A 26,055-nucleotide genomic window follows, 5' to 3' on the forward strand; every position below is an offset into this window, starting at 1 on the left:
AGTGGGCTACAACTTGAAATCCACTGACAGGCGCGGGGCTTCTGACTAGATCAGTAGGGTCGCGACTGCGAGAGGACTGTAAACAATCATTCTTTGGGCTATTTCTTGAAGGCTTGTCCTATATTGACAGTCTGTAAGTAGGATATTGCTGATATATAGCCTGGAACCAAAACCCTCACGCAAAGTATAATTTTTTAAAAATACACCTGCACTTCAATACTTGATTGGAATAAACTATTTTATTTCACAAAGGAACGGGAGGTCATACGAGGCGACTCGTCGTGAAATGTGACGCCTGGAATGCCCACACCACACAGTTGTGGAACAGGCGCTATACGCAGAAGGGACCAGATAAGCTACCAGGTATATTAATCAAACGGCTACAAAGCAAGAGACTACAAAGTACAACCCTCTAACTGCTCACATACAGGTAAGTGTGTATCCGATTCATAAGCCTATTGGTTTTGGTTTCTTGAATGTAAATGCTGCCTTAGCTAGGTCTGACAAGTAAGCTGTAACATCCTAATTTATTCGACAAATATACTTATTAGCCTTGTGGTGTCATAATAAGTTCATCCGTTACCGTGGTGCATTTTGCAGCAAAGGCTTTGGATGCAGGAAGCATCACATTTCAGCGTTAATTGGTTACAAGCAAAACAAAAGCCATTTGTATTAAGTGTTCGGTTACTTGCCACATCAGATAGTGCAGCCGTTCACGGTCCGTTAGATCGTTTCTAATTACCAGTTGTTGCAGGAGGGAAGAGACCTAACCGATTATGCAGGTTGCATTTCTACTCCTGTTAAGCAGTTAGAAGGACCATGCTTTCCGGGGTTGTTTACTTTAATTACTAAGGGAGCAGCTTTCACTCCTGCAGAGGAATTCAGCTAGACCTAACATCTTCCGTCGTTAGCTCGACCGATGTGAAAATAGGATGATGCAGTTAAAACGGAAAGGAAGCCTATGTTAATATTAATGTAGTCATTGTTTTATGGATATTGAGGGATGCTCAGTGCTCTACTGTATACTTCTGTTGGAGAACAGTAGTTTGACATTTGACCCTGCATCCAGTCCTACAGATCATGACATAGGCTGAGAGATAGTTTAATTGAATTAGTATATTGTGAATATTTAGTTAGAGATGTTTTTATCAATCGATTTCTGGGCCTTTGTCCGATAATAAACTTTAAAAGAGCTGACACCGAGAGGGTTACAGTGGGCTACATCATCATTGTGAGTAGAAGCATTGTTTTTCCTTGCTTTTCATAGAAAGACTAACTCATGAGAAATGGATGAAACTAAGTAATTTTCCCTGTTCAGTGAACCCGGATGCCAAAACACTACTGACTTTGTGATTAGTAGATAGGTAGAGGGTGGCGCATCAGGACAAAACACAACATTACATAACAAAACACAACATCAACATTAGTTGAGGGCTGCAACTTACATTTTTTAAATGGCAATATCCTGGCCGGACTACTGTTGTCAGTGATATAAGTATTTGAAATGAACATGATTTTTTAATGTCTAGTGACATATCAAGGCCATTTTATGATTAATTGAAATACATTTCTTACATATGGTTCCTTTAAGGAATCTTTTCATTTAGAATTGTAACTGTCAGATACCAACAATGTGATAGGTCTCAGTCCTAAATTCCTAGTGGAATTTCTACATGTTGACAGGTTGATGTTTTTTGGTGGATACCCCCCATGGATATTTGGATAGGGTGTGGCATAAGTGAACTGTTATGTGTTTCATGTGAGATTCATGTGGTTGACCCACTTTTCTTTGGCAAAATAATTGACTTGGACGTTGAATTGTGGACTTTTGAGTAATTAAATTAATATAATTGAAAAAATGTAACTGTAACTGTTTAAGGAAACGACACCTCTCTGGATATTGGTCCCTTTGACTGTGTTTTCAAAACATTTTAAACTCTGTGCAGCTGACTTGTCCAACCACATGAGCCATTTAATATGAGTCTCCATTTGTTTCAAACATCCTACATCCAGCAACATGGAGACTGACATGGTAGGTATGGCTACCCCAGCCCCCCCCCCCCCACACACACACACAGTGTTTAGGCCTACATTTTGTCTTGCAGAGATAACCCAAGACCTTAATCCAAGCCGTTAATTTGTCATCCTGGTGTCATCCTTGCATCTTTGTCACCTGCTCTCAACATCCCAATTTATTTAGATTTGTTTTTTTGTCCATTGCCGGATTACAATGAAACCCAGACCAGACACCTATGAATTAGAATGCTATAAATACTTTCACATTCAGAATGGAAGACTTACTTTGATCTTATGTAGTAGGCCTATCTGTTGAGCTTGACAAGGTAGCCTCCCTTGTCTCTGTGTCTGACAAAAAGACCACACATGCAGGCGGTGATCATGTAACTGCAGTTCACTGGTTTTAAGTATATTTCCCAGAAAAAAAATAAGATGTTCTAAAGAGCATATTAATTTGGCTGGCACCACAACATTTGCTCACTATAGCAGTAGGATGGAATTGACGGGTAAGGAGTAGTGAATAGTAAGCCAGCAACAATTGATCGATTATTCTACTACTATTACGGTAAATTATTTGCCAACTATTTTGGTGATTGGTTAATCAGTTTCTGTCATTTGTTAAGGGAAAAAACCCCTTAAAATTCTCTGTACTTACTCTTATTTTACAGTAAACTAAATATCTTTGCTGGTGAGTGGACAAAACAAGACAATTGAGGACATGATTGTGGGCTTTGGGAACGCTATCATTATTTAATTGATATATTTTGTCGATCAAACAACTAGGCATAATCGATTAATCAACAGCCCTAGTGAACTATATGCCATAGTACATTGTACTCAGGGCTACTCATGGTAGAAAGGGTGGGTGTGAACACATGTATTTGGACCAAGGTCTTGGGTGTAGAGTGTCCACTGATGAAATTATTAAAAATGTAATTAATTGGTTCATAATCTGAATCCACTCACTTCGACTTATTGTAGGTGAGTGGTAATTCTAAAAGAAGTCGTATAATGTGAGATCAAGACCTTTTACAATTCCCTTAGGGATGAGGACTGTTAGTGTGTTGTGTGAACTGTGTGCCAGTGTGGTGGTGATCTTTGCATGATGCAGGGTACATCTGCATGCCAGCTGTTTGTGCATAAATCTGAGTAGCTTAAATGTCAGACTTAATAGGATTTCCTCCCAGTCCAGCTTCCACACAGTTTATTGGACCAACATGCTGCTGTCAAACTGGTGGTATCTGTTGGAATCAGATATTTTGATAGTAAGCTATACTGTACATGTATGTGTGGTTGGTGTGTGTGTGTGTGTATGTGTGTGTGTGCAGACATCACTAGGTCTGTTCACTAGCCTGCTCTTGTTGTTAATTACAGACACACATACTCACAAACTGCATATTATCATTGAGTAATAGAGATGTTTGTAGACAGAATACTGTTTGAATTGCTGTGTGATGCTGTGTGTTAGTGAGCACTGGTAAGGTATAGGCTAGAGCGTGTGAGTAAGTGAGAGCCTGACTGAGGTAGAGATATATGATGTAGATACCTTTTCTGTGTCAGGGAAAATGAGCTTTTGCTACATTGCCAAAGGTTATACCCGATACACACTCTTACTCAGTCTCGAGGTTAGTCTTTCAATGGGTGGGTGTGTGTGTGCAGGCATGTGCAGACGTTTGTGTGTGTGTGTGTCCAAGGCTGTACGAACAGTGACCCAGGTTATACTGTCACTCATCACAATGTAGTGTCTGTGTCGTCAACTGATTAATCTTTCATGACTTAATTCTTTGTGTCTATGCCATATTCTTGCCCATGCATATGCCGTATTCCACAAAATAACATCCAGGATGTTAGACATCTAGAATGACAACCAGAATATTAGACGTCCAAAATGACATCCAGGATATTAGACATCCAAAATTATAATGTGTCTCTTTGGAAATGACCAATGTATGAATCTGAAAAGGCCCTGGAGGGTATAGACGAGAGAGCATAATGCCATGTTATGCATTGCGTCATGCCCTATAAACTGACAACACTGAGAAGATGGCAGACACTGCCATATTTTCCCCATTACTATTTCTGTTGTGGGTGGTGGTTTTCTAGTGGGGTGCAGATTAAAAGTGCTTGAGAAGGTCTTGTTTACTGCGAGTTGTGCTGCCTGTGTTTTTGCTGCTGTTGCTTGTTGTTTGGAATTTGGAATTTTCATAAATGAGTCAGTGGGGGATTGCAGAATCCAGATGTGTTGGAGTGGGGAGGGGATGGGGAGGGGAGGGGATGCGTGTGGCCTACCAGAAGGGAGAAGCTTTAGGGAGATAAGGCGTGTCAACGAAAAAGTAAAAGAAAGGGAGGAAGAGCATTGTCCACTGTGGAAGAAGAGAGCAAGGGGGATTCAGAGAGGGAGCGAAAAAAACCCTCCACTGAATCATTACATGGATCAATGGCTCCTAAAAAGGCTCATATACTGTAACCCTATCCCAACTATGTATGGGCTACACCACAGTAGAGAAGAACCAAATACACAAACACACATCACTAGGTAAACAACAGACTGCAACAGACCTTTCTACACTATTTGTGTGGGGAAAAAAACACATCAGTGGCTTGGGAAAAAAAGCATGTTCAACTCTGATTCTTCATTTATCTAAGAAAGAGGTTTAAGTGAATGAGGCGTGTCCAGCGAAAATGTCAAAGAAAGAGAGGAAGAGGATTGTCTACTGTTGAGGGAGAGAGAGAGAAAGGGATTGAGTGAGAAAGAGAGAGAGAGAGAGAGAAGTTACATATCTGGACATGGCGTTAGAAATGGTTTTAGAATGAAGTCTGGCCACTGCATTGGGAACACATTAGTCACTTTTCCCCAGTGAGGAAGGAGGAGTGGAGAGAGAGAAAGAGAATATTGTTTAAAGGGGGGGAGCGACAAATGTTCAGGGAACAAGCCAACCTTTTGGAAAGTTAGCTTATTTGCTGTCTACCCCAGAGTTAGATGAAAAGATACATACCCATCTCTTCTCTCCTCTGTGGGTTCAATAACCCAGTCTGACACCATTAGCCTAGCTTAGCATAATTCACTGGAGGTGGGTTATTCCAGTTAGCCTATAACTAGCATATAGCTGAAAGGGAGCTATAGGCTAACTGGAATAGCCCAGGTCTGTGGTAGACGGCAAACAAGCTAATTTCCGAAAAAGTGGGAGTGTTCCTTTAATGGGGGCCAGGGTGACGTTGTGGTTTCTCAGACTTGCAGAACACTGATGTAATGGGGTGTCCCTGCAACAGCAACCCACACAAACACATTCCCACATTTCACCTTCTCTCCATGCCAACAGCTCTGTGTTTCACACATACACAGCAGAAAAATGTGTATGAATGTGAGAATGTGTGCCTTTTTGGGTGTTTGAAAGAGAAAGTGTGTGTGTTTGTGTGTGTGTGTGTGTGTGTGTGTGTGTGTGTGTGTGTGTGTGTGTGTGTGTTTGTGTGTGTGAGAGGGAGAGAGAGAGAGAGAGAGAGATGATATTCATCTTACCCACTTGACAGCTCCATGGCTTTCATTTAAAAAGAAATCTGTCCCAGCTTGTGAGAGGGAAAGCCAGGAAGGGAGGAAGAGAGACAGAGAAGGAGAGGGAGACAGAGAGGGGGAGTAAAAGGGAGGGAGAAAAAGAAAGAATGCCTGTAGCTTTTAGTCATGTGAGTTTTGTTTGTATTTTTTTAGAGTCTCATAGCGATTAGATGTTTGCAGTCCCAGACAGTTTGGTCAGAGATTTTTCCACTTTTTTTCTTTTTTTTTTCTTTTTTTAAACTCTTGTTTCTCTGCAAACTCCCTCTTTAATGGGTCTGTGCCAGCATATTTACTGTCATTCTTTCTGCCCTTCTGCTCTTTTCCTTTTTTCCCTCCTCTTTGCTCTGTTTTAAGAGGCAAATCGGTCCAGCTGTGTAATGTGTGTGTGAAATGGCTGCTCGTGTTGTAGTGTTGTAATCCAGGAGAGAGAGACAGAGAGAGAGAGAGTTTTGGAAATGTGTTAGTCAGTCAGAAGGAGCAGCGATCGTGCTTGACGTGTGGCTGAGGGGGGTGAAAAAACCAGCGAATCGAGCGAGCCAGCGAGAGAGAGGAAGTGTTTATTTAACCTGTGTCATGGTGGGACAGAGAAAGAGGTGTGAATCAGTCAGTGTGCCACTGCTGTAGCTCAATGCCTGGGAGTCATTCTCTGTCCGCTGCCCTTCCAGGACAAGCCCCGTGCAGGAGAGGGACTGGTGGTCGGTGGAAGACCCTGAACATGCTCTAAAAACAGGAGAGAGGGAGATTGGGGGAGATAGAGTGTGTGGAGGAAAGGTAAACAGAGAGAGAAGAGAGAAGCAGAAAGAAGCTGGAAGAAGGAGAGGAAGTGGCATGAGTAAGTGACAGAGGGGAAAGACAGGTCGTTTGAGGAGTACCGGAGATCAGCGTGAGATTGGCTCCTGCGTGAACTCAACGTACAGGCTCACACATGCTTCGGCGTGACACGGGCGTAGAGTAATCGGTACGCACACCTGCCAACGGTAACGAAGAACTCGCAGAAACAGCGTGAGGAGTACAGGAACACAGAGATAGTCAAAAGAGGAGGAGGAAGAGGAGGAGGAAGAGGAAGAGAAAGATGAGATACCGCGCAAGGGTAAGCAAAGTATTAGCCATATACATCATTTTTATTCCATCAGTGATGTGGGTGTGTTTGAGTGTGTGTGTGTTTGAATATGTGTGTCTAAATATTTGTGTGTGTGTGTGTGTGTTTAAGTATGTGTATTTAAATATGTGTGTCTAAATATTTGTGTGTGTGTGTGTGTCCCAAAGAAACTAAGAGTCTATTGTACAGTGATTGCTGGCATGTCATCATCAAATGACTAACATGTGATGTTCCCTCTCCTGCTGCATCGTTATGGAGTCATCTCATTTAATAACTCTTATTACAGTTTACTGCAGCCAGTCATGCCTCATTTGGGGTCGTTCCTTAGCAGATATTTTCATAGCTCAGATGAGCGCTTGTGGCCTTTAGCCTCAGCTGTGCTTGTGGGGCTGGCCCATGGGCGTTGAGTGGCCGTGTTTGGGTTTGCAGGTCTCTATGATACCAGTGCTGGGTGCTTGTACTGGAGGAGAGGTTGTGGTGTGGGGAACGTGCCGGTTCTGGTCTGTACCCAGACCAGTAAAGCTGCCAAGCAGGGCCTCAGGACGGAGAGGGCGACCTTATAAGGAGAGGCAGACTTTTGTAAACCCAGAGGAGCAGAGTGAAGGTGGGAGTGCTGCCAAGTCCCATAGCTGAGCCCCCCCACCCCCACCCACCAGAGACTGCTGCTCACTGGACTACAGGCCCCATAGTGCTTTGCTTACAGGACTGCAGTACCCAAAAGCTCTGTGGAAGCACTGAGGATTAAGCTCATTCAACTTCATGCAGGGCTGAGCAGATATGGCTGAACGTGATGCATGCTGGACTTTTGTACAATGCAGACATGCATTGAGTTATATTAATAGGCCATGTAAGTTAGGCATATAGGCAAAATTGTTAGACATATTGAACAGGACTTCTGCTGTGCTGCACCTTTAGGCCTATCTGCCTACAACCCAACAACCAGTTGAATGGAAACAAGGCCTTAGGGTAGTATGACATTAAAGAGAAGCTGGCAGTGGTCTGTTATTTTAGGAAGTAACAGACGGTAGCTAAGGGAAACATACTGTAGGTGATATGATGATATTACAACAATTGAACAAAGTGTCTAAATGGTTGTCATTGATTCTTCAGCCGACACAAGGCTATGCAGGTCACTATTAAGCTTGTCCATGTTGTCGTTTTTGGATCAAATGGCCTTTTGAATGGGAATCGTAGGGGCATACTATTTTGATACAAGAACGCGTTAAAACACTATTTTTAAAACACTAAGAAGGCTCGACACAACATGAAACCTTGATTGAAGTATCATCAGTGACTCTACACATGAACTTGAGCATTGAGAACATTTTTGGTGTACACAGTTCACTAAAAGAAAGATTTGCCATTTGACGCAAAAACACGGACAAGCTTAAAAGTGGCGCTTCGGACGTAATTATGCTTTTAAACGAAAGTTTTACTCGGGTGCATTCACAAAAACACCCTAGGATGCATTTTGGCGAAAGTTACGCTTTAATGCAACTAGATGTACCGCAGAGCGGTACAAAATATGACCGCCGCCCAGTCCAGCACATGTTTTCCACAAAAATAAGTCACGCTGAATTCTCACTGGTATCTGCTAGACAACAAGTACCAAAACATGATTAGTTCATAGATTTCACATGTAAAATACATTTTATACAACCCCACCCCTTGCCTGTTCATGAGAAATTCTTGAATTGTGTGCGTGTGTGCATGTACATGTTTATGTTTATGTGTGTGTGGGTGTGTGTGTGTGCGTGCATGTGCATGTGCTTGTGTGTTTGCCTGTTTATGTGCCTGTGTGTGTGCATGTGCATGCATGCGTATATGTCTACTGTGTGAGTATGTGTCATACGTAGGATTACTGTGAATGTAATGTGTGTGCGTGTGTATTTGTTTATGCACATGTGTGCATATGGAATGGGTTTACATGACCCCTGGAGGCAAACATACGCAAATAATTAGTCATCCTAGGCCCTACGGTTCTCAAGATATTAGAGAACTGTATCAAGAGATATAGAAAACTGTGTCTGCCCTACCCTCCTTTCGGGGGGTCCAGTCCAGCAGGGGGGCTACAGATCAAAACGAAAAACGATGGTTCCATGCTATGCATGTGGGGTTACATGCCCACCAAGTTTCGTGTACCCCGGTCTTTCAGTGTCCCAGGAATCCTTGTTGGTGTACGGTCACTAAATGTACACATAAATTATTTTATTGTAAGGCCCCCCATGAACTAAAGTCCACGAAACTTGGCATGCATTCGGAGGGTGTCATAATGATCCTACACTTTCAATTTCGCGGCAGTTTTGACCATGTCAGCCAGAGATATTGTGATGAAAACACCTAATGTTTTGCTTTTTAATTTTTAACTAGGTGGCGCTATACATGAAATAAGTGGTAATGGGATAGGTTCACATGCCCCCTTAAGACCAACATACAAAAAAAAGGTGGACCTCCTAGGCCCTACGGTTCTCGAGATATTCACAGAAAACTGTCTCCGGTCACCTACAGGCTAGTTGGTGTATAGTAACATAAATTAATTTATTGTGTGGCCCCCATGAACGGAATTCCACCTAAAACTTGGCGTGCATTCAGAGGGTGTCATAATGATCCTACACTTCCAATTTGGTGCAGTTTTGACTATGTTAGGTCACAGATACCTGCGATTACAACACCTAATTTTTACGTTTTTGTGTTTAACTAGGTGCCGCTATACATGAAATGAGTGGTTATGGAATGGGTTGACATGGCCCTTTGAGATCAACATACAAAAAAAAATGGTCCTGCTAAACCCTACGGTTCTCGAGATATTCACAGAAAACTGTGTCTGCCCTACCCTCCTTTTCGGGGGTCCAGTCCAGCTGGGGGCTACAGATCAAAAAACGAAAAACGATGGTTCCATGCTATCCATGTGGGGTTACATGCCCACCAAGTTTCGTGTACCCCGGTCTTACAGTGTCCCGGGAAATTTGGACATGCGAAAAAGAAAAAAGAAAAATCTGACTAAACCTATATGACCGCCGCTTCGCTGCGCGGCGGTCATAATAATACAGTAATCTGTAAAGAATGCAATATTTGCTTCAGGTCAGTAGTCAATGGAATATGTTAACAGGATTACAACACCCAAAGACATCTTGGCACTTCATTCAAGCACCTTTAGTATCTCAGTTGGCCTATTTGACTGGTCAATTTTGTGGCATAATGTAGGCTAGACCACAGACACTGGCAGAAGTATGCATAACCTTGGAAACCCAATAGCCAAGACATGTAATATCATCATATCATTTACACTGTCATTGTCACATTCCCTGTAAGAAAATGGCAGCATATGGATACTCTTTTATGAGTATGCTGCTGTGCTGCACCAAGGCCTTTTTTCTGTTCGACTGGCTGGATTAGGTGGAACAGTCTTCATTCACTGGGCAGATAGGTGCAGTAGCCTACTGCGTGGACAAGGTCCAGTGGCTACAGAGGTATAGTCGAATAACCCTAGTGTTGCCTAATGGTCTCTCATCTCATTACTTTCTACTGATCTGCTTTACTTGTGTGATTGTGTTGATAAAAGTACAGTGTCCCTCTGGCATGGGCACAGCAATGTTCAAATGCTCATAATGCTCTTATGCTCCATACTCAATAGAGCTCTACTGTGTGAATGTACATATAGTACAAGACTTTATATATATACCATTTTGTATAATGGTGTCTGCCAAATTGATGTGAGTTTGTGAGGGCCTCTCCTCTTAGGAATACATTACCCATAAAGCCTAACAGCCACAGAGCTACTATATGTTCCACATCTGGGTGGGTAGAAAAACAAATGAAGCTTTCAGCCCGAGATCTAATGAACAGTTAGTCGGATGACTCTTCCTAATGCCCGTCTACATACAGTACATAGCTGTTTGATCCTGTTTATAACCATGAGGTCATAGGCTACTACTGAACGGCACTCATGCTTGACATATCAGCATGTGGAAATCTCATTAGTGAGGTGCTAGTTCTTATAGTGTAGACGCTGGGCCAAGAGACTATGACTTTGTTTACATGCACTTCAGTATCCTGGTTAGAATCGGGATTTTAATAGTATCCCAGTTTTGTATTTGTATTTGTATATCCCGATTTCAGAACCGCAGATAAGCTCTTATTCCAAGTTTCAGTAACCCGGTTATGCTAGGTGGAGTACTCCGAAAGAAGCCATGATTCTGTATGCAACCTTATCCCGGTTTCTCATGCAAACGTGCTGTGCGACTGTGCTAATAGACCTTTGTTGTTGGTAACCGGGATACTAGTATTCATCATGTCTACAGGGATATTAATAACCACGTTTCTCTGTGTTCATGTAAACACCATATCCTGAATGATGAAAACCGGGATAAGCCTCATAACCTGGATAATTAAGTGCATGTAAACACAGTCTATGCTGATGCAACAGCTGTCACTTTGCGGTGAGGCGGTCCATGACCCCATGTCTGTTTACTTGGAACCTGAGCGCCGATACCACTCCAGGAGCTCTGTGTCAGCAGCCTCAGTCCACTCAAGGCTCTCCCGTGTCACACACACACACACACACACAACCACCACCCTCCCTCCTCCAGTCACTGACGAGCCATCACCTGCCTGCATGGCCACAGAGACAGGAGGAGGAGGAGGAGTATATGGTGCTTTTTTTCCGAATGCAGAAACTCAAGGAGCTTCTTTTTTTTTACTTTATTTATTTTTTACTTTTTTTTTCCACTGGGAGATTGGTGTGTACATTCCCACTGCTAGGAAGCAGCTGCTATAGAGTTCCTCTAGGGTAATTCCAGGACCATGTATCTCTTAACAGACAAGAGAACTGAGCAGACCTCGGGTATCGATCTCGGGTAAGCGCAGAACTGCCTGTGGCTCCTGGTCTGGTACGGTGCTCCCACCTGATCTGGTTCTAATCTGGTCTTGGTTCAATCCTGCTGCTTTTGGGGTATGCAGGTTGTGAACAGTGTAGATTATGAAGATGCCTGAAGGAATGCGGAGAGATTTGAAAGCCTAATTGATGAAATTTGATGACTGGCACTTGGAATGAGACTAGAAAAATGCAAGAGAGCAGAAACACTCCCGTACATGTTATGTCAGACCTCTGTCTTCCTCAAACCAGAGCTGAGAGTGGGCCTTAAACAGGATGTGAGAACTCCATTGTGTGTGGGTGTGTGTGTTTGTGTGTGTCTGCATCTGCGTGTGTGTGTGTGTTTGTTATATCTCCTCAGCTGTAGCTGCTGGCCTGTAACTCGCATGTACGTGCACACGTGTGTGTGTGTGTGTGTGTGTGATTTACTCCCTCGTGCATAGCCCTATTTGTGTGTGTGTGTGTGTGCATGGGTATGATGTGTTTTGAACAGAGCCTTTATATCCTGTATTCACAATGACCCCTACAAAGCACATGCTTTATCCTCTGGAAAATATGATTGTTCATGGAGAAGGTGTGTGTATGTGTGTGTGTGTGAGAGAGAGAGAGAGAGAGAGGGAGGGAGAGAAGTGTTTTTGTGCATAGGACGGGGGACAGGAAGGCTACACCACCTGTTGAAGCAATACTCTAATGGGTTGGCTTATGCTGTGTGTGCGTAGTGTATGTGTGTGTTAGTGTGTGTGGGTTTGTGGGTGGGCGTCTGTCATTTCCCTCCGCTCAGATACTTTGGCTGTGCTCCACCGTTGTCTTGCTGTTGTTCCACAGCCTCTTCCCCCATTAAGGAGCCAGAGATAAAGACCCCGCTTCCAGGCCCAAATGAGACCGGAGGGAGCTTAACAGGCCCCAGCACAATACTGTGTGTTGTTCCAACATCGAAACTCTGTTAATCACACATGGCCCTAAAATGTTGCCCCTACACATGATGTGATCCCATACCTCCATCTCTCTCTCTCTCTCTCTCTCTCTCTCTCTCTCTCTCTTTCTCTCTCTCTCTGTCTCCCTCTCTCTGTCTGTCTCTCTCCCTCTCTCTCTCTATCCTCGACGAACACACACACACACACACACACATAGAAAGAGAAACTGAAATGTGGGTGCCTTGTGTCACTTCTTTATTGGGAACGTGCAGTTACTAGTTGGTGTTTAACATAGAGTGACAGTAGATAAATCTCATTGTTATCATCCATGTAATCTTTTAGTTTCACACATTGTTCTGCTGGAACATTGTTAGACTGGAATGTGTGTGTGTGTGTGTGTGTGTGTGTGTGTGTGTGTGTGTGTGCATGCACACCTGCACACCTGGATGTGTCTTTATCTGATGTGGATGAGTGAGATGTATACATGTACACACACTTTGGCTTTGCTGTGATTGGTCCGTCTGTGCCAGGTGATGTGGTGATGTGTATGGTTTATACAGTGTATGCAGCAGAACTCTGTAATTGGTTAGTCCCGACTTGATGTAGTTTAGATGGACAGGACCTCCTTATTGATACATTATGACCTGTGTGTTCATTTAGAGACTCCTTGGGCTACGATACCTCATTCTGTTATCCCGGTTGGCCAGATATTGACTATGTAGCAGTTTTAATTACTATGCAGTTGGAAATACCTACAAATTTCACAATGTAAAATGAGTGCAAAACTCTGCAGCTATTGCTGTGTAAACAGTGTAATGGCTTGTTAGGAAATCATAAATAAGGGATTTGGTATCATAGGCTGCATGGCTTATTTTTTTTTTTCATTTGTGTGTGTTGTGTGTTGTGCTTGTCATAACCAAATGTTCATAGTTTTATTCTTGATTAGATTTTCCCTCTATGGTTTTCCCATTCACTATTATCCCCGCCACATTCTCTCTCCCATGCAGCCAACCTCAACCTCACTATCTCTCTTCCTCTTTCCCCCTCTCTTCCTCTTCCCCTCTCCCCCTCCCTCTTCCCCTCTCTCTCTCTCTCTTTCTGCCCCCCCCCACTCTGGTAGGAGGTGGGGGTGGATGGTGGAGTGAGGTTAGTGATGGAGAGTGCTTTGACGGCGAGGGACCGGGTGGGGGTGCAGGACTTCCTGCTTCTAGAGAACTACACCAGTGAGGCGGCCTTCATTGAGAACCTGCGTCGACGCTTCCGCGAGAACCTCATCTATGTCAGTAGCAGCAACCAACACACACACACATACACACGTATACATACACACCCATACACTCACACTCAAACACACACACACACACACACACACACACACACACACACACACACACACACACACACACACACACACACACACAGACACACACACACACACACGATCACACAAAATTGTTATCACACATGATTACACTAACACTCTCAAACACAGATATTTACATCCTTGTAGAAGGTGCTAACAGAGAGGGTTAAAGCAGATCAAAGATCTTTGGTGCTAACATGTGTTCCCACTCACATACTTCCACACATAATTCCACTGGTCTCCATTAAAGTGTGTTCTTTAAAAAATAAAAATAAAAGGCATGGTCAAAGCAGAGTTCAAGAGAAATGCATGACCTGAGTATCTATGGGTTCATGAATGTGTGTGTGTGCGTGTGTGTGTGTGTGTGTGTACATGTGTTTTGCCTTTTAGACATACATTGGTTCGGTGCTGGTGTCGGTGAACCCGTACAAGGAGCTGGAGATCTACTCACGACAGCACATGGAGCGTTACAGAGGAGTGAACTTCTACGAGATCTCCCCTCACATGTGAGTCAGGCCCTGACACACACACACACACACACACACACACACACACAACCAACAGCACTGGACCTTAACCTGTCTGCCTGTGTTTGACTGGTGTGTTTTCTAACCTAATTAGCTTAATTGTGACAGCCAGGCTACACCGGGAGCATAACTGATGCGTAGTTTTAGGAGATGTACTGTAGAAGAAGATTTTTTTAAATGTGTGCAGCCCTCTCATATGTAGCCCCACTGTGAGTCTGTGGCGTATATGGATGTATGCGAATGTAAAACTAGAGTATGTGCATGCTCAACGAATGCATAGAGTATATTTCTGTGTTAATATCTGCTTAAGGGGGGTTTGCATGGCAATGTATGTGTTCATGTGGTGGTATATCAGGCATGTGTGTGCGTTGTATGCCTGTGTGTGTTGTGTTTATTGTCCTGTATTGTATCTGTGTGTCTGTGTGTGTACAGCTGGTTGCCTGTGCCTGTTGTGTGTGTTGTGCTGTGCTGTATCTCTCTGTGTGTGTTGTGTGTATTGTCCTGTACAGTATCTGTGTGTGTTTGCAGAGGCCTCTGCTTTCCATGTGAGTCCTTAGCAGGCCATGTGTTTCCCTGTGTGGGAATCCCACAGTGCATTCCGCCCATTCTCTGGCCGTGAGTCAGCTTTCCTGGAGATCCCGGAGACAGGGGAGTGGGAACACCCCGTTCCCGGCCTCTCCCGGCGCTAAGCTTCCTGACCCAAGCTCTTACTTACCCAGCCTTCCGTGCCTTTAGCCCTCCCTACCTCCAGCCCTTCCCTGCCTCCAACCCTCCCCTACCTCCAGCCCTTCCCTGCCTCTAACCCTCCCCTGCCTCTAGCCCTCCTCCTGGGCTCTTTGCTCTGGATCAGAGTGCTGTACTCCCACTACTAGAGAAGGGGTCACAGTGGAAATAGATCTATTTCATTATTGTTTTCCACCCTCATGTCTGTTGAGATGTTGAAACAAATACAAGACAGCAGTAACATGGCAGTCATAATCTGTCATGCAAATACAAAAACAATGATCAAATGATATCTCCTTTTTTTTGTTCTGCTGTGCATCACTGAACCCCCCCCCCCTTTTCCCTTGGTGCTGCATTAAATGTGTCCCCTCCCTCCCTCCCTGTCCTCTTAGTTTTGCCCTTGCGGATAACTCATACCGGGCGCTTCGCACGGAGCGGCGGGACCAGTGCATCCTGATCTCGGGGGAGAGCGGCGCCGGCAAGACGGAGGCCTCCAAGAAGATCCTGCTGTACTACACCACCATGTGCCCCGCGCGCGAGAACAACGCCTCCATCCGTGAGAGGCTGCTCCAGTCCAACCCTGTGCTGGAGGTACTCCACCCACCCCACACTAAATACCCCACCCCATCCTACCCCATCTGCAATAGGAGTCTCACACACATATCACATAGGCAGTTGCATTTAATCTATATTCACTAAATTTGTGTCTGGGGCAGTGGCATCCATTTATTACCTAGCTTTAGGCTGAGATTATAAAGCACAGTCCTAAAGGGCCGTTCACACCAAGAACAATAACTATAATAATAATAACAAAAAAGTATCGTTCTAGCTAATGTGAATGACACACATAAACTAAAACGATAATGACATGAGCAGCGATATCGTTGGGGATCACTTTCAGAGCAATTTTGAGAGCGATAAAAGGCTGACAGCCAGTTAAAATCTATCAGATTTTAGCCTTCACATTCATCAACATGAGGAGAGACTTTCCTTATCGTTGGCCAGTGTGGACGGTGTTCTTCCTAGCTCGAGTTGCTGCAGCCGACAGCTAGGGCAGTCAGTTAGCTAAAGTGCTACACTCTGGAGGCATGAACACACAGGCTCATGAACATGCCACCAGAGTGTAGCACTGTAGCTGCCTGACACCTTTAGCTGTTTGTTGGACTTATTTTCCCAATAATGACCGGCATTCTATACATTATCCCGATTATTATACGGCTACTTGCCTAAACGAAAAAATAAACTCCACAATATGTCTCTTTACAGTTATTTATTACCGTTTCGTTGTGGCTTTTGCTGAGAAACAAATAGTTTGAATCAAACATTCTTTAGAACACAGCTGATCAACCGTCTGCCTTCACTTTTGAATGAGATCCGTTGCCATTGACAGCGGCCAATATTTAGAGGTCCTTAGGCGAAAATAATGACCGGTAGAACTTTGGGAAATCCCATTCAAGTCAATGGAGCGTTCTACCTGCATTGTGAAGAGCCGTATAATAAGTAATAATTAATACGGTAGTAACAAAGGAATATGTCACAGAGCACTATAATAAAAGACACCCAGACACACTGCAGCCAGGCACACTATTAAGTTGGTCCTCCTTGCGGTTGGTATAGGAGTGTATTTGGAGTTTCACGAGTGCTCTTCGTTTCTACGTGATGAGTGCTCTGGTCAGAGTTAACGTCAGCTTATGTCGGAGAGAGGTAAACATCGACTCCATTAATTCTCTGGCAATAGAGCCTGTCGTCCTCTTTGTTGCCATTCTGTGTCATCACAGACAAGAGGGCAGGATGTAAGCGCTTCGTGTCTCACTTTGTCATTTCGCTGTTTAAGCTGTGTCTGTTTTGTTTTTCATTGCCCCTTCGAAACATCCATCCTCCAGCCACTCTATTTTGGGTTTGTATTCGCAGGCTTTTGGGAATGCCAAGACTCTTCGCAATGACAACTCGAGCCGGTTTGGAAAGTACATGGATATCCAGTTTGATTTCAAGGTACGTGTGGTTATATGCCTGACACTAGGCCCTCCGTGTGGATCTCTTGAAAGGAGAACCACTGCACCAATGAAAAGGTCGCAGTCATGTAAAAGATCTCCCTCTCTTTGTGAAGTAGTTCTGTCTGCTGTGAGTTCCATTCTGAGTCTCTCGTTGCATTCTGTCCACCATGATTAGGGTTGTCCTATCGGCGGGCACATCCTGAACTACCTGCTGGAGAAGTCCCGCGTGGTGCACCAGAATCACGGCGAGAGGAACTTCCACGTGTTCTACCAGCTCCTCGAGGGAGGAGAGGAGGATGTGCTCAAGAGACGGGGGCTAGACAGGAACCCCCAGCACTACCACTACCTGGTGAAGGTGTGTGTGTGTCTGTGTTTACCTGTGTGTGTGTGTGCGTGTGTGTGTGTGTGTGTGTGTGTGTGTGTGTGTGTGTGTGTGTAAAAGGGCATCTCTTTGTGTTTGCATACTGGTGTGATGAAATTCTGATGTATATTTATATGTTTTGAGTATTTTCCTCAACATACTCCCTTTCCCATTTTAGGGAAGTTGTCCTAGAGTGAGTTCCATCAATGACCGGAATGACTGGAGAACAGTGACTAAAGCCCTGACCATTATTGGCTTTAATGAAGCAGAGGTGGAGGTAAAACAAATACATGGATGGCCACAAGTACACAAGTCATGCAGACACACAACCTCTCTCTCTCTCTCTCTCTCTCTCTCTCTCCCTCTCTCTCTTACTATTTCTTCCAACTCTCCACTCTCTTTCTCTTTAATACACATACCACCCATTCAGTTAAATTTACACACATAAACACACACATAAACACACACAAACATAATCAAATACTAATTTGGACAGATATAACTGAACCTCTTTTGTGTGTCCGTAGAAACTGCTGGATATTGTGGCCAGCGTTCTTCACCTGGGAAATACTCAGTTTGGCGAAGATGAAGATGGGGAGACACATATCACCACGGAGACACAGCTCAGGTACCTGTCTAAGGTGAGTCACCTGTCGGGGTTGGGGCATCACATGAGCGGAAAGGCCCTTCCACGAATCGAGAGGAATAACATGTGTTCCTAAGTTCATGTGCGTTAGCAGTGAGAGTTTCAAGAGAAACAAAGATGTTTAGAGATGTTAGATGTTTAAAGAGAAAAGTCTTTGCTGCATGTGTGCCCAAACACAACCACACTCAACCTTCCTTTGATCCTGTGTCTCCTCAGTTCAGGTTTTTCCTTTTCCTTTGCAAGCTACTCTTTCTTTGACACACACACACACACACACACACACACACACACACACACACTCCAAATGATATGTCCTGTTCTTGTTTTGACAGCTGTTAGGAGTGAATGGGTCAGCACTGAGTCAAGCCCTTACCCACAGGAAAATCACTGCTAAAGGAGAGGAGGTAACCTAGCATTTACTCCACACCACACTGTACACTGGACCAAGGCCTCAGACCCATGACACTCTAGAGTTGTCACACATCCACATGACACAACAGTCATCGCCCAAGAATTCTCAGATTCTCTGTTTGGGTTTCTAGGCAACAAAGTCATTGAGTATCCTCAGGCTGTTTATGCATTGAGTTGATACTGATATGTGTGTGTGTGTGTGTGTGTGTGTGTGTGTGTGTGTGTGTGTGTTTGTTTGTGTGTGTGTATCTTTCAGATGGTTAGCCCACTGAACCTAGAGCAGGCAATGTCATCTCGTGATGCCTTGGCCAAAGCGGTATATGGACGCACCTTTACCTGGCTGGTGGCAAAAATCAACCAATCACTGGCTTTCAAGGTACACAGACACACTATATAGTTTCTTTGTGGTTAGACCGGTGTGATTGCTGATGCCTAGAGCTTAATATGTTGATTGTAAATATTGCTTTTCACACATGCACGCACGCACACACACACACACACTCTTTCTCTCTTATCTCTTTTTCTCTCTCAAACACACACACATACACACACACACACACACATGCACTTATGAGAGAGAAACAGAGAGAGAGAGAGAGAGATTAATCAACTCCACCATTGGGTATGTATTACGACAATGACAAAATCCTGTGAGACTGTCGCCCTCCAAGAGAAGGGAAATCCACCCTGATCTGATTACATACTGACTGCTTGGCCAAGAACTCTGTATAAGCTCTGATGCCACCTGGTGGCCATGACTAGGTTGACATTGACACCAATGCACCTGTCCTCAGCATGCTTTCAGATCTAATCAAATTTGATGCTGATTGCCTACTGTTATAAAATAACTTACAGGAAATAGTTACCTGATTTGTCTTTTTCCCTTGTTCGTTCATAGCATACCATAATAAATGGAAAGGATGTAGTCCACGTAGACATGTAATTAGTTGAGTTTCTTTTTTTTTCAGGATGATATATATTACTCTGGAAAGTGCTCCTCTGTGATTGGACTGCTTGACATCTATGGATTTGAGGTCTTTCAGATCAACAGGTCTGTAAAACAAGCCCACTCTTTGCTCTTTCCACAGGCCTTGTTGGTGCTTCCTCTTTGTAGGAGTCATTTGGTCTCATTTTGTGAGTGCTTAACTGGTCCACTAGGTGTCACTTTATTATGCTATGGGTGCAGAGCAACCCATTTGTTACTAGACACAAGAAATGCAAGTGGCTATGAGAGCGCCAATTAGATGCCAGTGTAGCAACCCTTCACTCGTTATCCTCTTACAGCGAAGCTACACCAGGCGCATAACTGAATCGTTCCGTTCGCGACGCGTAAAATCCATTTTAGATGAATGGTCTATTTTTTTCAAACGTACGCGCCGCTATCACGTCTGGTGTAGCTACTTCCATTGATTATAGTGGCAGCTAATTGTTGCAGCAGACGCAACGCGAGCGGAACGCTTTAGTTACGTGCCTGGTGTAGCTCAGCCTTTAGTCTAACAATACCTGAAGTTTTGCTATTCTGATCACGTGGGTTTGATATTTTACTTTTTCCACTGAGATTGACATAGCTGTAGTTTGTTTGACAACAAAACAATACACAATTATTTAAGATGACAATTACTTCACTAGTCCGTATATATTTATATTTAGTTGTTCTTGGTAACCTTCTCCCTCTTTCTTCTTTCTCTCTTTCTTTTTTTACCTCTATTCTCTGTCTCTCTCAATTTCTGTCTATCTCTGCAGCTTTGAGCAGTTCTGCATAAACTACTGCAATGAGAAACTGCAGCAGCTGCTCATCGAGCTCACACTGAAGAGCGAACAGGAGGAGTATGAAGCCGAGGGGATCGCGGTGAGCGAGAGAGAAAGCGAGAGAGGGGGAGAGATAGAGATGGAGAGAAAGAGAGGGGGAGAGAGAGAGAGAGAGGGGCAGAGAAGAGATGAGTAGAGAAGGGGAAATGGAGAGAGAGAGCACAACAGTAAAGAAAGGAAAGATGGAAGAGTACATAGGGGATGGAGACAGATGAGAAAACAGAAAATGGCTGATCAGATTTACATGACTGAAATGCCAGCTATTGTCCAGGAAGAGTGCTGGGGACTGGGGTTGGGTTAGGGGGTTGGGGCTGGGTTAGGGGGTTGGGGCTGGGTTAGGGGGTTGGGATTGGGTCAGGGGTTGGGGACTGGGGTTGGGCTGTAGTGTGGGAGGCTGGGCCAGTGGAAGAAAGGGATGTGGTCACTTGATTTGTATTGAATGCTTATGAATACATCATGTTCTGTAAAAACAAGCAAATAAATGGACAAAAAAATACCATTAAACTGTTATAACAAACAAAGAAACAAGCAAACAAATAAATAAATAAATAGATAACAGTGCTATTAAAGCCAACATTTTTCCCATGTTTCTCTGACCCAGTGGGAGCCTGTGAATTACTTTGACAATAAGATCATATGTGACCTGGTGGAGGAGAAGCACAGAGGCATCATCGCTATTCTGGTGAGTACAACTTTTCATCTCATTAAGCGCCATGCTAAGAGTTAGGAGTCCATTCCACAGTGAAAGGTTTGCATAGTGAAAAAGTACATGTTGCTGGTGTGCATGCATGCCCTCTGTTGCATGTTTTTATGGAGTATCTATCTCCACCTACTGACTAATAATATTACTGCAACAAAGGCATAAAGTTATGACCAGGCTTGGTCCTCCTGCCTGTTTTCATCTGGTTTGAATGCAGGGTTGGGAACGTTTTGGGAAAAATATCTAATTGCAATTTTTCTGGATATTACGATTTTAGTTTGATTTGTGACATAAGTCAAGCTTCAGTACAAAAATCACTATATAGTACATTTAAAACATACGATGAAGCATTACCAATAAAGATAACATGAAAATATGAACTACTCTATCTACTAATCCAAGGATGACAATACACAAATTACTTCCAAATATAGTAAAAAACATACTTTACAAGTAATCTTTTTGAATGATCTTTTTAATTCTAATTGGATGGTGTTACCATCTTTACACACATTTTCAAAACTCTACACACAAAACCCACAACTGCTGACACAAAATGCAAAAGGCCTAAAATCTCCAGCAAAATGACACACAACATTCAAAATGTCATAAATCTCTAAAGCATCATTTGCCTCGCATTATAAACATTGTTGTCATAACATGCCATTTTGGATACACCCTACATGTACACACCGTTGCTCAAAACCTAAAGCTCTTCTGTCTTTCATGGGCTTCTATGCAGTGGTGACGTAGTCTAGTTAGCTGTAGTGGGTATACTCTGATGTAGCAGTTTGCTGTAGTGGGTATACTGTGATCAACTCCAAAAGTTAATACATATCCTTGCCTATTTTAAGTGGGTATACTGAGATGGTGATGCTTTTTAATTGTCAAGTGGTGTGTCCTGTAGACTACACCACTGCTTCTATGTATATTTCCATACAAGAGTGAAAGTCATCCACAGAGAGAAGTTGAAATACACAGTAATTAATTTTCATTTTAAAGTATCTGCATTGGTTCTGAACATTTCAACCGGATTTAAAGGGTCTATACCTATATAGAGTATATCTATTCATAGGCCTAAGGCAATGATTGGATGGTGTTCAGGAAAGTAATGTAATGTGGTGAATAAGTGTGGCATTTTGAGGTTGTGTTTTTGTATGTTATGTAGAAAATTGTATGTGGTGTTTTGCAAAATGTGTTTTAGGAACTAAAAAACTCAAGCTCAAAACTCATTGAAAGTCAAACACTGAAAATTAGTGTAAGGTTTTGCAGATTTTGTGTGGGGTTATGGTGTTTGAAAGACATGTTTAGAAAACTGTGTGACAAGCAAAGATTTAACTGTAACTGTTGACCATTCTGTTAGCCTGACTGGTGTGTGAAGGGTGTGCTTTACATGTGTGTGTGTCGTTTAGGACGAGGAGTGCCTCAGGCCAGGAGATGCTAGTGACATCACCTTTCTGGAAAAGATGGAGGACACCCTCGGAGGCCATGCACATTTTGTCACGTCAGTTGAACATACCCAAATTTGTGTATACCCTAAACACATACACACATATACAAAGACACACAAGCAAATAAACACACACACACACACACACACACACACACACACACGCACACACACACACACACACACACACACACAGTACCTACACACACACACACATACAGTACACACACACACACACACACCTAGAGACTTTGGTTTGTTTTGTGTCCTTTAGTCATAAGCTGGCCAATGGGAAGACTCGCAAAGCAGTTGGCAGGGAGGAATTCCGACTACTGCACTATGCTGGAGAGGTGAACTACAATGTTAATGGTAATGTCAAGTATGTATCGTATCTTACAGCCTCTCGCAGATGACCCTTTTCAAATGAACAAGCCTTCAATTATAAGCTTACTGTACTTATACGAGACCAAGAAGATAATTAACTAGATGAACTCATGGATCTTTCTATTTAAACTTTTATATTTAATCCATTTATTCATAATGTATGTATCTATTTATTTAACTGTTTATTGTGTTTGTTCTTAAATGTATATTTGGCTTAGTAACCAATTAAATTTAATTAACCATTCATGAAGTCACAAAATAATGCAATATTTAAAAGAAACGCCCGCCACTGAGCCCTCTGTGGTTTAACAGAGATATTGCCTCTCCATCTTTCTTTTCAGTTTTATTTCCTTTTTAAATTAATCAGACTTTTGAAATTCCTGAACATCAATTCCTAAGTGATTACTGGCATTTCCATTTCCATTACAGCGGTTTGCGTCAACATGAATGGCCAAATCTGGCCGCGGTGTGTGTTTGACTGTGTGGAATCTGTGTAGTTCCGCTCCGTGTAACTTCCCGTTTTTCTCTTTCCTGACTCTCACAGGGTTTTTGGACAAAAATAACGATCTCCTTTACAGAAACCTCAAGGAGGTGAGTCTGAAGGAAGTGAAATAACTAACGAATCTTAGTGCTCTCTGTTAGCGACACACACACACACACACACACACACACACAACACACAATATATATATATATATATATATATATATAACATTTGCCCAACTGTGCAGTACTCTACAGAGGAACTCCCTCTCCGGATGTGCAAATGTGCTTGTGTGTGTGTGTGTGTATGTGAGAGAGAGAGAGGGGGGGGATCTTGAAGTGAATGATATGACTTTCTGTTACTCTAGGTCATGTGCCAGTCAGAGAACCCGATCATGAGTCAGTGCTTTCATCGAGAGGAGGTGATTGATCAGAAACGGCCTGAGACGGTATGAACATCACACACACACACACACACACACACACACATACACACATACAGTACACACACACACTAACCGAACACATACACACACACACGCACACACAAACATTCCTACACCAACAGTGGCCTACTCAAGCAAACTCTCAAATGGTTTCATAGCACCACACTTACTGGGCTCTGTGTTCTCCTCAGGCTGCTACCCAGTTCAAACTCAGTCTGGCGAAGCTGATGGAGATCCTTATGTCAAAGGAGCCCTCCTACATGCGCTGCATCAAACCCAACGATGGCAAACAGCCAGGTAACTGCACAACCCCCCTGTGTGTGTGTTTGTGTGTGTGTGTGCCTGTGTGTGTGCGTGTGTGTAGGTATGTGTGTGGGTGTGAGTGTGCGAGGTGTGTGTGTGTGTTTCCAGTGTGTGTGTCTGGGGTGATGTGTGTAGGGAGTGTCAGAGATGTATTGATGTGTGTGTGTGTGTTCATGTGTGTATTTCACTCAATCTATCTGTCTCTCTCTTTCTGTGTCTGTCTCTCTCCCTTTCACTCTTACTCTCTGTCTTGCTTTCCCCATCCCTCTCTTTCTGGGTCTGTCTCTCTTTCTTTTACCCCCCACTCTCTGTGTCCCTCTGTTTCTGCGTCTGTCTCTCTTTCACTCTCACTCTCTGTGTTCCTCTGTTTCTGCGTCTGTCTCTCTTTCACTCTCACTCTCTGTGTCCCTCTGTTTCTGCGTCTGTCTCTCTTTCACTCTCACTCTCTGTGTCCCTCTGTTTCTGGGTCTGTCTCTCTTTCACTCTCACTCTCTGTCTCCCTCTGTTTCTGGGTCTGTCTCTCTTTCACTCTCACTCTCTGTCTCCCTCTGTTTCTGGGTCTGTCTCTCTTTCACTCTCACTCTCTGTGTCCCTCTGTTTCTGGGTCTGTCTCTCTTTCTTTTACTTTCACTCTCTGTGTCTCTCTGTTTCTGGGTCTGTTTGTCTCTCTTTCCTTTACTCTCACTCTGTCCCTCTTTTTCTGTCTCTCTGTGTCTCTCTCGCTGGGTCTGCAGGTCGTTTTGATGAGGCGCTGGTGCGTCACCAGGTGAAGTACCTGGGTCTAATGGAGAGTCTGAGGGTCAGGAGAGCAGGCTTTGCTTACCGACGCCATTACCAGGCTTTCCTACAGAGGTCAGACACACACACATACACACACACACACACACACACACACATGCTCATGCTCATGCATTTACACCTATTCTCTCTCTCTCACACACACACACACACACATGCTCATGCATTTACACCTATTTTCTCTCTCACACACACACACACACACACACACACACACACACACACACACACGCATGCACACACACACACTCATACTCATGCTCATGCATTTACACCTAGTCTCTCTCTCTCACACACACACACACATACACACGTATAGAAGGCATAAACACCAGTAATAATCCCAATACACACACACACACATGTACACAAATACACTTACACTTACACTTACACACACACAACATGCATGCTCATAAACACGTGCACATTCATACACATGCACATACACTTACACACACACACACACACACACACACACACACACACGCATATGCACATTTATACACATGCACATACACTTACACACACACAAACACAAAATCGCATATACTTACTGTATATTCACACTCTCAAACACACACACACAGGCATAGTTACAAGCAAGAAGTCATAAAAAGGTTAGAGTTTGAAGGAAGTGAGAAACATCTTTAACCACACATAAGAACTCCTGTGAGCTCTCACACTCTTTGTACATTTTAAGGAACTTCCTGAGCATGTTTGTGTGTGTGTGTGTGTGTGTGTGTGTGTGTGTGTGTGTATGTCTTCGTGTGTGTATATTTATGGTTCTGTTTACTGTAATTGCATACTTTATATAAAAACTACATTTCAGTAGTATACACAATGCAGTATTTCTGTAATGAGATGGAATTGTCTTTGCTTTACCTTGCCCAGGCATATCTATTGTTTCTCACATGGTATATTGCACTTGGTCACCTGTTCCTCCAGATACAAGTCCCTCTGTCCGGACACCTGGCCAAGCTGGCAGGGGCATCTGGCTGACGGTGTGGCGACTCTGGTCAAACATCTGAGCTACAAGCCAGAGGAGTACAAACTGGGAAAGTAAGTGAGCTCAGGGAGCAGTGAGAGAGGCGGAAGTCAGGGACATACAATTTTCCATTTCGGTTAATTCGATTGTATTGGGGCAGCCGTGGCCTATTGGTTAGGGCTTCTGGCTTGAAACCGGAGGGTTGCCCGTTTGATCC

At 43.5% G+C, this 26,055-nt stretch overlaps 1 protein-coding gene across 4 annotated transcripts in view; it reads left to right on the forward strand.

Annotated features, from left to right (window-relative positions):
- Positions 1-24: 24 nt before the first annotated feature.
- LOC125286009 (unconventional myosin-Ic-like) overlaps positions 25-26,055 on the forward strand; it is a 44,467-nt gene continuing 18,436 nt past the window's right edge. The window contains exons 1-23 of one of the 4 annotated variants that reach the window (XM_048230667.1): positions 25-133; positions 253-430; positions 1,947-2,032; positions 6,232-6,656; positions 13,573-13,731; positions 14,206-14,321; positions 15,458-15,656; positions 16,977-17,057; positions 17,235-17,414; positions 17,599-17,697; positions 17,948-18,061; positions 18,399-18,470; positions 18,734-18,853; positions 19,446-19,528; positions 20,221-20,326; positions 20,888-20,968; positions 22,399-22,490; positions 22,711-22,805; positions 23,365-23,411; positions 23,672-23,752; positions 23,941-24,046; positions 24,787-24,904; positions 25,799-25,912. In XM_048230667.1, coding sequence (XP_048086624.1) covers positions 6,639-6,656; positions 13,573-13,731; positions 14,206-14,321; positions 15,458-15,656; positions 16,977-17,057; positions 17,235-17,414; positions 17,599-17,697; positions 17,948-18,061; positions 18,399-18,470; positions 18,734-18,853; positions 19,446-19,528; positions 20,221-20,326; positions 20,888-20,968; positions 22,399-22,490; positions 22,711-22,805; positions 23,365-23,411; positions 23,672-23,752; positions 23,941-24,046; positions 24,787-24,904; positions 25,799-25,912 — 2,081 coding nt within the window. In that variant the 5' untranslated portion in view covers positions 25-133; positions 253-430; positions 1,947-2,032; positions 6,232-6,638. Of the gene's footprint in view, positions 134-252; positions 431-1,946; positions 2,033-5,602; positions 6,657-13,572; positions 13,732-14,205; positions 14,322-15,457; positions 15,657-16,976; positions 17,058-17,234; positions 17,415-17,598; positions 17,698-17,947; positions 18,062-18,398; positions 18,471-18,733; positions 18,854-19,445; positions 19,529-20,220; positions 20,327-20,887; positions 20,969-22,398; positions 22,491-22,710; positions 22,806-23,364; positions 23,412-23,671; positions 23,753-23,940; positions 24,047-24,786; positions 24,905-25,798; positions 25,913-26,055 lie in introns of those variants that run through there. The other 3 variants (XM_048230650.1, XM_048230674.1, XM_048230657.1) reach the window with 3 other exon arrangements.

The sequence above is a fragment of the Alosa alosa genome, chromosome 2 (genome assembly GCF_017589495.1).
Source record: "Alosa alosa isolate M-15738 ecotype Scorff River chromosome 2, AALO_Geno_1.1, whole genome shotgun sequence".
In the NCBI taxonomy this organism is placed as follows: Eukaryota; Metazoa; Chordata; class Actinopteri; order Clupeiformes; family Clupeidae; genus Alosa; species Alosa alosa.